Source organism: Prosopis cineraria, unplaced genomic scaffold (assembly GCF_029017545.1).
Source record: "Prosopis cineraria cultivar Desert tree isolate PC_DT_omini unplaced genomic scaffold, ASM2901754v1 PC1, whole genome shotgun sequence".
In the NCBI taxonomy this organism is placed as follows: Eukaryota; Viridiplantae; Streptophyta; class Magnoliopsida; order Fabales; family Fabaceae; genus Prosopis; species Prosopis cineraria.
The window spans coordinates 50,301,080-50,312,717 of record NW_026555332.1 but is presented as its reverse complement, the minus strand read 5'-3'; the positions used below and the strand labels follow the sequence as shown (position 1 = coordinate 50,312,717).

Here is an 11,638-nt window from a genome sequence, read left to right as displayed (position 1 = left end):
TTTCCCAAAGAGGAATGGAGAGCCTCCTTATGCGGACTTAATATTTCTTCCTTTCAAATGATTTCAGGTTTTTAAATAATTGACTTTTGCTCCTTAGTCAAAATTATACTACTTTGCAATTAAATATTTCTCTTTCTAGCGAACACTGAAGTTCTGCTATGTTCTTCACACTGGGCGGTGTTGTGTGGCGTTTTAGGCCCGTTCTGTGTTGTTATCTTTCAGGTGGTGCAAGAAGACCCCAACTTGGGCAAGAGCAAAGTAACGACAAAGCCCATGTCTCCCCCCCTTTTTTTTAGCTGTATGTTTTAATTTTATTTTCTCAACTAAAATATATAAAATTCTTTTAAATTTTAAGACAATTATATATAACCTTTTTCATTTTTGAAAATTTAAAATTAAATTTTTATTTTTTAATTTTATTTTTTAAAACTCTATTATTAATTATGTTATTTTTTATGAAGGTTAAAATGTCATTCAAATATTTATAATAAAAAGTATTATATAGTATAACTATTTATAGTATAACTATTTATAATAAATGTATTATATTTTTTTGAATAGTTTGAGCCATTGATAAAAAAAATATTATTATCACTCTATAAAATTTTAAATATTTATGTAACATGAAAAATAAATAAAAATTTATCTTTTAAAACAATAAATCATAATCATTGATAACAAAAAAAAAAGGATAAAACTAATATAAACATAACACTGATAATAACATTTTTTTTTGTTATCAATACCTCAACTATCTAAAAAATATATAAAAATTTATTGTAAATAATTATACAATATAATATTTTTATTCAATAACATTTTTTAGTTGAATGACATTTTAACCCTCATGAAAAAAAAAAATATAATTAACAATAGAGGGTTTAAAAAAATTAAAGGTAAAGGAAATTATATGTCATTGCATCAAAGTTCATAGGAATTTTATGTATTTAAATATATTTCCTCCATCTCAGTTTATAAGATATTTTTGGAGGTGATTTAATATTTAAAAATACAAAATAATTTAACAAAAATAAAGTTTCATCTATCATACTTATTCTAATATTATCCTTCCCTCCTTATTATATTCTCTATCTATTTAATGTATCATAAATAAATTATATTAAATGAAGAGTATTTAAAATTTGTGTTTAAAAAATAAGATTATAAAGTATTATTAATAAACTTATTAATATGCGTATTATAAATCATTTCATTCTGTTCCTGAATCCTGATTTCCTTCTATCAGAGGATCAATTCATGGGCGAGTATGATGGTAAGTGGAATTGTGCAAGTCTAAATAAAAATTGAGAAACAAAGGTCGCCTGTTGTGATTGATACCAAAATGATTCACATAATATCATGACAACATGACATATTTACAGCCACAAATCACAGCTTCACCACTCCTCCCCCAACAACCCAAAATAAACATCATCACTCCCACAAATGACATCACAATTCCAGCCAACATCCTATTTTTACTTACACGGGTTTCCATATCCATATTAATAAAATCAAATGACAAAAGAATTACAATGAGGAGGAAAAAAAAAAGAAAAAAGAAATAAATATATGGAAGACGTCTTATTTTGTCATTCCAAATGTTTCAAGCTTCTAGAGTCATCTAAAGTCATTGCTTGTCGTTGTCTAATGGCAAGGATCCGTCCTTCATCAATTTCAGACTTAGACTAGTGAACCTCTCTCGTGAATACTGTCTTGATGCCTTCCTCCAATCTGTGCCAGCCTTCATCATCGCAGCGAATTCCTCATAGCTTATTCTTCCATCCTGCACATTCACCACCCACACCAGATTAAAGGGCTGTTCTATCTGGAGATATTGGATCAGGAATTCTATGTATCAAATCGAATTCCATGTTTAGAATACTATCACTGACTACATCTGTGCCAAGAAATATTGGCACAGAAGTTGTCAAAGATGATGACTCTGAAAATACCCATAAGCATTCATAGATTTGTTTTAATATTGTGCCTATGTCAACCAATGTTTACAGAGTAGCACAAATTATCACTGACTTTAATATTATCATTTATTATGCTGGTTTTATGAAGCAAATGCTAACACGGACAAGACAGCAAAATCTGGTTAGTAATTTTAAAACCAACTGACCTTGTCAGCGTCGACGTCATGCATAATTGCATTAATGACTTCTTCATTGTTTGTGTCAACTTCATCAGCTAAGGCACTGCGTAGCTCCTCAATCTCTATATATCCACTCCGGTTCTGATCGAAGAATTGGAAGGCTTTCTTTAGGTGCTCATCATTGCCCATCTTTCTCAGATGAACAGAAATGGCTACAAATTCTCCATAATCTAGGTATCCATCTCTGTCAGTATCTCCCTGCAAAAGCAGCCCCAGAAGATTAGAAGCCGCCAATCTTTCACCGGGAGAATTAAGAATGTCTGCTTGTGGCTATTCACTTGTCCCAACAAAGGACTTCTTTGGCAAATGAAGTACTCACGAGGAAGAAAAAAGATAATAGAGTGCCTTCAAATGCAAACCAAGTGCAACTTTCAGCACCTTGTTCAAAACTACAAAGTTTACAGCTACAAACACAGTAGGGGAGAGGAATTCCAGAGATACTCACCGCTTCCATCAGAATTTCAATGTCAGCATCAGCCATTTGATGGCCTAGTTTATGCAATCCTACGCGCAGCTCATCAATGTTAATTTTGCCTCTATTGCCAGTATCCATCGTCTTGAATCCTTCTTTTATTCCTGCAACTTCTTCTACTGACAAATGCTCTGCAATCACCTGCTCCCGTAAAATTTCACCAAACACAAAATATCAATTGCTTCTGAATTGTCGTGATCACATGTATGAACATATAGACGACAGCCCCCAAATGGACTTTCAACAAGCTTAGCAGGCATTACCCTTAGAGCTCTTTTCTTAAGCTTGTTCATTACCGAGAATTGCTTGAGCCTTGCCTTAACAGTTTCTCCCAAAGAAACATTAGGAGCTTTCTTGGCATTCTGTAACCACGGATGATCTGCGCTTTGATAAAATGAGTCAAACATTAATCATAGGTCTTCAATCTCTCTCCCTCCCTCCAAAATGTTGTCAATTTATTAAGCTTAAGTGCCACATGTTCTATGCTTCTTGTTATGTCCCTAAAGCTTTAAATATAAACTGTATATTACCCAACACTTGCTGTGCAGAAAGCCGACGCTTTGGGTCAGGATCAAGCATCTTCTTAACAAGGTCTTTTGCATTATCAGAAACTTTTGGCCATGGGTCCCTTCTAAAATCAATAACAGATCTTATAATAGCTTGTGCAACTCCCTGTTCAGTTTCTGCATTTGAAGTGAGAAAATTTGGACGTATTAGCTAGAAAGCAATATATTTGCATGAAAAAATCTTTCTTGATTTTATGAATTCATACAAACAGGACAAAAGCAACTCTTTAACATATAGCCGTAAAATAACAACAACAACAACAACACCACCACCACCACCAACAACAACAAAACAAATGAGCTACTCTTTCTTGACCATACTGAAGCCGTTCAAAGACAAGCATTTATTTTTCTTCTAACAGCATATCCACTGTGACTTGGAATTGATTTCTCAGCCATTTAAGACCCAGCTGTCACGAGCTGAATAACACCATTCACTGGACAAAACTAACCTGCCCAAAACGGTGGAACACCACAAAGTAGGATGTAAAGAATCACTCCAGCACTCCATATATCTACTTCAGGTCCATAGTTTCGTTTTAGTACCTCAGGAGCCATGTAATAAGGACTTCCAACTATCTCATCAAATCTTTCACCTGCAGAAAAAGGAAAGCATGAGTACATGATTTTTGGATTGAGGCAGCTGATTGATAAAAGACAGGAAACAGCATAGAGAAATTCAATTCCTAGCCAAAGGCAATTACCAGGTTTAAAGAACACTGACAGCCCAAAATCAATAGCCTTCAGAGGTGCTGTTTCTTTCTTGTTTCCAAACAAAAAGTTCTCCGGTTTGAGATCTCGATGCATCACACCATGTTTGTGGCACATCTGAAACATAGCAAAACAGAAATCACTCAAGACCAAGTCTCAAAGTTCAGAATAATACACAATTTGAAGACTTGAGGCGTAGTATTGCCAATTCTGATACAGTTCTCCCGCTAATTGCCTCTAGTATCAAAGGATTAAGATTTGGCTGAGTGAGAAATTGATGAAACAAATATTGCCATAACTAAGGTAAGGATCACGGTGCTTTAATTGAGATAATTTTCGTAAGAATGTTCATATATGTCTAGTTCTTCGTTACTTTTCATTAGTATCCAAGTAATAAGTTCAATTATTACGAAAAAAAGTAATCAGCTCAATATATATAGTTCCCGCATGTTCTCCCCATCTCCAAAAGCTTACCATTTCCAGTAAGATTGGAATCTTGCAAGGCACCTTTTCAATGCTATTTCTACATTTGTAAAATCATGATTCTGAAACATACCGTATTACCGTATAACTTCTTCCACTTTAAAACAACTCAACGCTTAGAAAAACCAAAACCGTCATTTAAAATTCTTATACACACACGGATCTAAGAAATAACCCAAAAAGCAAGAATAAGAACATTTCAGAATTTCTAACCTGCACAACTTCGACAATCGTCCGGGTTACCGCTGCGGCGGCGCGTTCTGTGTAGTGCCCACGCGCCACAATCCGATCGAACAATTCTCCTCCTTCGCACAATTCCATCACCAGATGAACGGCATTGTCGTCTTCATAGGTGCCCTTTAAGGTCACGATGTTTGAATGCTCTGGTAAATGCTTCATGATCTCAACTTCTCTTCTCACATCGTCGATATCTATGGCTGTTCTCAGCTTCTTCTTGGATATCGATTTGCAAGCTAAAACTTCACCCGTGTCTCTATCGGTACACAGGTAGGTTATTCCGAATTCTCCCCTCCCAAGCTCGCGGCCAAGCTCGTATTTACGCTCGATTTCGTGACCCGTAGGATTGCTCAAAACGGATAGCTTGCTTCCACCGTTGCCAAGGTAGTTCACGTCGTCGCTGGCAAACGGGTTTGCCTTCTTCTTCTTTCCCTTCTTCTTCGTCTCACGAGGTCCGGACGGAGTTACACAACAATTACCCATGATTCAAAAGGCCTGAACTCTAATGAATTTGAATTTTCAAAGATATCAAACCCGAGAGGCAAAGGACGCTCGGAGCCAAATAGAGGTCAAATGCATTCAAATCTGACCTCTATGAGCCACTAAACAGAGATGGGCGATCTCAATTCAAGATCCGGCTTCACCCCTTTTAATTCCGAGACGTTTTCCCCAGAAAAGTAATGATTGTATTAAACAAAAATCTCAGCCGGGAATTCTCCAAGAAAAACTGTTTTCCACAATAGGGAGACAGAAAATGCAGGAAAAATTCAGAATTTCAATAAAGAGAGATAAATAAGCAAACGCCCAGAGATGTGAAGAGTGACAGACGATTTAAGGAGGTAGGGGAGGGTTTAGGAAGGGAAAAAGAGGAATTGAATTAAGAGAAGCGCGTGAGCCACCAAGAATGAAAGGTAACGGAAGAGATGGTCAAACTATTTTCTGTCCCTCACTCTGAAATCTGAATTTAATTTCTTCCTATAGCTAGATTTTCTTTCTCCATCTCTGAGAAAGTCAATTTGAAAAGAAGCTGTTTTCCCAAATTTGTAAATATCCAAATCACAGTGGAGCAGATAAAAGCTTTTCTCCGTACCTGATTCATCATATAAACGGAGCTTGGGGATGACCAGGGCAAGGTATAATTACCATAACGCCCTTTGAAAGGGTTGCTCAACGACCAAGTACCAGCATGGCAGCCGGCCATTTACGGACTTTTAAGACCACGTTTTAACTTCGAAGCTATCCCCGGACTAATAAATAAATAATTAATTATGCTGCATGGTTTCATGAAAAATAGACTTGCGTGACAGAAATCTGGAGTTCTGTCACATGGCGATTTGTGAGTTTTCTTTTCATATACTTGCTGTGTGTTTATATATAAAATATTTTTTAAAAAAAATATTTTGTCTTCAAATATAAAAAGTATTATGTTATTTTTAAAAAATTAAATAATTTTTGCTTGTTTTCAAAAATAAAAGAAACATTAATTATATGTTGTATTTACTGTCATCGTAATATTAATCGTGACATTATTATTTTATTAGGAACAAAATTAAAAAATTATTATGATTTTATATAATTTTAATTAAATAATGAAATTTTATTAATTCGTGGAATTAAGTTAAAAACACATGACATATGAAGACAAAGGGAGCATTTGTGTTTTGAAGCTGTTTTAGATATTTTCATCATTTTTTATTGTATTTTCGGATTTAAGCTAGCATTGCTTCGTGCATGCAGACAATTTTTCCCCCACAAAGCATCCCAGCAATTGATCCAGACCTATATTTTGATCCCCTTATCCCTCTGTTCTTTTTTTTTTTTTTTTTTTGGGCCAAGATCCCTTCTCCATGTGTATAGCATCGCCAGATTCGTCAATGTGTAACGTGTCCTTTTTTTTTTTTTTTTTGGTGTGTGCCAGTGGAATGCGGCATTATAAATAATAAAGGGAAACGTTGTTATATATTCTTCCCGTGTTTCATTCTACTTTTATTTCGTTATTCCATGTTTTTAAAATTTTATATGTTTACAATGCTAGTTCTTTTTATTCTTAGCAAAAATCTTACATAACTTTGTTTAAATCTGTTAGTGAGTTGATAAAATTATAATAAGTTAGATGTTATATGAGGAGAATGACTACTAATCTTTTTATCCATATGTTCTAATTGTGTGTTTTCTTTCCTTCTTAAATTTCATTCACTACTGACTTAAAGATTTTGATTTAATATCTTGTTTTTTTAAAAAAATCTACTCATTTATATACAATTTATCATAATTTTAACAAGTTAGTGCAATAAGAAACATAATTTATATATATGGTGGTCACTGTTAAGTCTTTGTAATTATATTTAAAAATACAGAGAGACTAACATTATAAATAGATAAAATTTAAGAAGCTTAAAATAATAAAGTAAAAGTATAAAAATTAATACTAAAATACGTTAAAAACATAGGGATAAGAAGTTACCAATAATAAATGTAATCGGATGTCAAAGTTTTTTTTTGGGGTGGGTGGGGGGTTGGGGGGAAAGAAAGACCGAGCATTCTCAAGGAAGGTCTCATTCATTGTTATTATTACTTGCACCGTTTCATTCATTAATTTGACCGTCGCTTTTCTAAAAGCCTCTCAGTCTCTCTCTCTCTCTCTCTCTCTCTCTCTCTCTCTCTCTCTCTCTCTCTCTCTCTCAAGCTTTTCTAGAAGCTTTTTTTCTTTCTCTCTTGTTTCTTTGCTTCCTTCTTTCCTTCCTTTTTTGAAGGCCAGATTTACTTCAAATTCAGCTATTTGTAATGTTGCTGATTTCCCTTTGTGTTTTCATGAATTTTCTTTGATCACTATGTGCCTCGCTATTTCTATTATGATTTGTTAGTGTCTTGAATTTATGCAACACTAAAATAATATTAATCATTTTGTTTATCCAGCTAAGTCCGCATGATATTCCTAAGATATTTTTTTAATATTTCTTCCATGGCTATAAATTGAACGCATGATCAATTTGATTTTAGTACAGGAGTGGCAGTTTGTTTTTATTTTTTGGCACAGATCAGACAACAAAAAACAATGACATTATTAAATGCAGACACAGGAAACCCTCACAATCGAGTCCTTCTCTCGTGGCGTTTGGAGACAGAGTTTAACTTTTCTGAGCCAATTCATTCTATCCTGTTGGATTGAATTTTGCTTTTGCCAAGTCGACTTTTACGTTCAGACAAGCTTGTAATCTCTCAGTTATGTTGTTAAAATGTTTATTAATTCTATTAATGTTGTTTAGTAATAAGTTTTGCAATATGATATCTTAAAAAGTTTATGCAAACTGTAAATGGAACTCATCAAAATCAAAATAGATATTAAAAATTCTTTATATTAATAGCAGGATTTAAAGTCATGTTTTTATGAAAGGTACGAATTACGTGTCTTCAAGCTGAATTAATAGTCATTAACAATTTTAATGATGTATATTATATTATATTATCATCGAATATGGATTATAATAACTACATAGACAATGAGTTTATTTTCAGTTTTTTTTTAATTGAAATACACATCAGATTCATCAAGTGACTAATGCCGGAAGGCTGGCGAGTATGTAAATTTTTTTAAAACTCAGGCAGAGGTAAGAAAATTCCGCCCTTTTTACATTTTTATAATTCGGCCATCTTGTTCGGACTTTTTGACGATTGACACTGGTCAAACTGGATAGACGATAAGAAGAGGAAAAGAGGGTAGGGTGGTAAATTCGCAGAGGATTAGTAAAGGCCGCAGGTAAAGTCAGGAATAAAGGTCGGGCCTAGAAAGCTGAGCCCGGAGGCTCTGTTTAAATGAAGATTTGAGCTTTAAAAATAAATTTTTTTAAAATAATTGAGCTTGAATGCTTGACCCTGATAAGCTCTGTAAAAAAAAGCTCGAGTTTGGGTAGCCCTTCAAGCTCTGTTATATTATTATTATTATTATTATTTAATGTAACACGTGTTTGAAGTCAATGATTTTCTCACTTGATCCTACATACATTATATTATTATTAATTTTAATTTATTCTAAAATTTATTTAATATAATTTAATAAATATCAGTGTATAGTATAAAATTTCCGATATTTTTTATTTTTCTATAATTATTATGTTTGTGTATTTATAAAAAATAAATTATTTTTTAACTAAGATTTAAATTTTATTATTAGACTTATAAATGTGTGTTGTTTAATTTTTAAAAAATTATAAAAATTTTATTTTTTTAATTTTCAGAATATTTTAATTAATTTATAATATTTAATTTTAATTTTATTTTTTATTTTTAAAAAAAGGGCTTGCAGGTTCGGCCCTAAGCCCTTCATATAAGGGTCAGGCTTGAAAAATGAGATTTAAAATAGAAAACCAAGCTTTAGAGCTTAAACCCTTCACAGGTTGTATTTTGGAGTCATTCGGACGTGTCGCAATATGACTAGCAAATTCTGCAAACGTAATTCCTCAAAAAATCTTTAAAATTATAGACTACATATCTTTCAGTTTTAAGATTAATTTCAATTATAATTTAATTAACATAATCCATAAAAAATTTTGAGAGATTTCCAATGTGGGCTGAGTTTAGTTTTGACAGGTTTTGTTGGTTTCTGCGAGTGAAGTTTTGTGTCAAAAATGATATTCATTTTGTTAGTCGAATTTTTTATCAAAAAAAAGTTAGTCGAATTTCTTGTTTAAAATTACAAATACTGTACTTTGGCCCCAAAATATATTAATAAAACCTTTATTATTTTAAGTCAATTTTAATTATCAATTTAATTTCTCAAATTTAATTTATATTGATTAGATTCCTTACATTTTCTTGAATTTATATCAGTCCTTTAAAATTTAAAATATAAATTGACTCTCAAAAAATAATTTAATGTTGAAAATTTGTTGATGTTTGACGTGTATATATATAGTTAAATAAAAATAAATTAACTTTTAAATCAGTTTAATTTTTATCAATACAATCTCTTTTATTATATTTTGTTATCTTATTTTTTATCTATTTTTTTTATAATTAATTATCTTTTTTCATTAATTTGTACGGCTGTATTAATATTTTGGTCTCTATGTCAATAAATTTTAACAGTATAATCTCTTTTTTAAATAACAGAGGCCAGATGGATAGCTGAAATAAACTCAATAAATTAAATTAATATAAATTAAATTTGAAAGATTGAAAGTTGTACTATAAAAAAGATACCCACAGCGTAAAGTACGTAAGTGTCCCGATCAACTGAACCTAAGATTCATCTATCTATACTTTACGAGATTCAAAGTTTTCTGGACAGAGACTAGCAGATGGATATTCAACGGTGAAAGTTGTAAGGTCAACGAAGTCGCCGGCTTTTGCATTTCCTCCTCAAGTTGTTTCTTTAGAATTATGTAGGGACGCTGCTCATTGTCCGATGGCAATTGAGTAGTTATTTTCCTATATTTTGTTGTTTTTGCCATTGACACTGCTATAAAAATCTGAATGCAAAATATTAAAAAAATAACGGTAAAAAAAGGTCATATAAAGATAAGGTAGGTGATATTTAAAAAAATAAAAGATAAGTGTTTAAAATACCCGTTATTTATTATTTTTAAAATAAATGATAAAAATGATGGGTGTTTAAAAAACCTATCATATAAAGTCTGACGTCCTTTTTCAAATAAAAAATTAAATTTTAACTGATAAGTATTTCAAACAGTCATCATTTAAAATTTTTAAAATAAAAGATGGGTCAAACCCATCATTTAAAGTTTAATTTTTTTTAAAACAATTAAACTTTAAGTGATTGGTGTTTAAAGTACTCATCATTTATTTCTATCCTAGTTGATAAGTGACTGGTGTTTGAAAATTGATAGATATTTTATAAATAGGATTAAATTTTTTCTTCTCTCTGTATCCCATGTGAAAGGAATGAATCTTATACCAACAGAAAAGAACTTGTCAGTTATAATAATTGCTGAAGGAAGGAAACGTTTGGTTTATAGAATAAAATAAAATAAAATAAAATAACAATAAAAATAAATTATTTTATTTTTTTAAATAAAGTTGATAAAATTTAATATTATATAATATAAATATAAAAATCATCACACCTTTCACGAATCCAATAAATTATGACTCTCAATATTATGAATTAAATTATTTTTTTTATAAATATGATTTACCTATCAGCTATTGCCTTTCTTATTTTAATACATTTTTATTTTTATTTTTTAATTCATTCATTTCAAACAATCAAATGTACTGTAAGTTATAGATTATTAGTTATATTTATATTTTAATTTCACTAAAATTACATAGGCCTTTAAAATAAAAAGAAAGTAATTCAAGTTCCCGTTGTTCTCAGAAGTAAATAAAATTTGAAGGGAAGATATTTTGACCATGGATATAATGTTAATAAAATTTATTCACAAATAGAGAGGGAGCCTAAGAGTGGGGGAAAGCAAGTTAGTGTCACCGGCACTACTCACTAGCCTTTGGAAGCATGAACATGACAGGATAGGGCGAGGCGAAAGGGTATTTTGGAGAAAGCGCGATTTTAATTTTAAAGGGCAAAAAAAAAAAAAAAGGTGAAGAGCAGAGAGGGATCGGCATGAAAAGCAACACCTCCAGATTTATTTGGAGAGTGAATGAATGATGAAGGTTTGACCAGTCAAACTCTCACCATTTTTGACTTCTCCGCTCAAAACTGCTAACTACTTACTTTATTATTATTATTATTATTATTATTATTATTATTATTATTATTCCACCTGGCTGCTTCCTTTCCTTGCACCAAAATCCTCAAATGTCATAATATCCCATCATTACAATGCGAACTAATTTCACATTTTTTAAAAAGACAAATACATAATAGAAATTAAAGGAAAAGGTCACAAGGTTAATGTTAACTAAGGATATTTAGTTTAAACCCATCCTGATTGATTGGCATTATTTCAATCATATTGAGATGAGTTTTGTGTCGGCCCAAAAATAATCAGGATAGAATTTTACAGGATAAAATAGGAAAGGATTCAA

The 11,638-nt window shown here is 31.6% G+C and overlaps 1 protein-coding gene across 1 annotated transcript; it reads right to left on the bottom strand.

Moving 5' to 3' along the window:
• Positions 1-1,304: 1,304 nt before the first annotated feature.
• LOC129286554 (calcium-dependent protein kinase 32) lies at positions 1,305-5,707 on the bottom strand. The gene is made up of 8 exons (XM_054922501.1): positions 4,607-5,707; positions 3,904-4,027; positions 3,652-3,795; positions 3,164-3,316; positions 2,897-3,012; positions 2,607-2,774; positions 2,129-2,359; positions 1,305-1,786 (listed from the first exon to the last, which is right to left on the bottom strand). The coding sequence occupies exons 1-8, from the start codon at positions 5,111-5,113 to the stop codon at positions 1,631-1,633; spliced, it is 1,599 nt and encodes a 532-aa protein (XP_054778476.1). The 5' UTR covers positions 5,114-5,707; the 3' UTR covers positions 1,305-1,630.
• Positions 5,708-11,638: the final 5,931 nt, after the last annotated feature.

Excerpts from the sequence above, each read along its gene's own strand:
- LOC129286554 (XM_054922501.1), bottom strand. The coding sequence starts at position 5,113 with ATGGGTAATTGTTGTGTAACTCCGTCCGGACCTCGTGAGACGAAGAAG. Across the intron at positions 2,360-2,606 it reads TTGAAATTCTGATGGAAGCG|GGAGATACTGACAGAGATGG; the intron begins GTGAGTATCTCT and ends CTGCTTTTGCAG. Across the intron at positions 1,787-2,128 it reads ATGACGTCGACGCTGACAAG|GATGGAAGAATAAGCTATGA; the intron begins GTCAGTTGGTTT and ends GTGAATGTGCAG.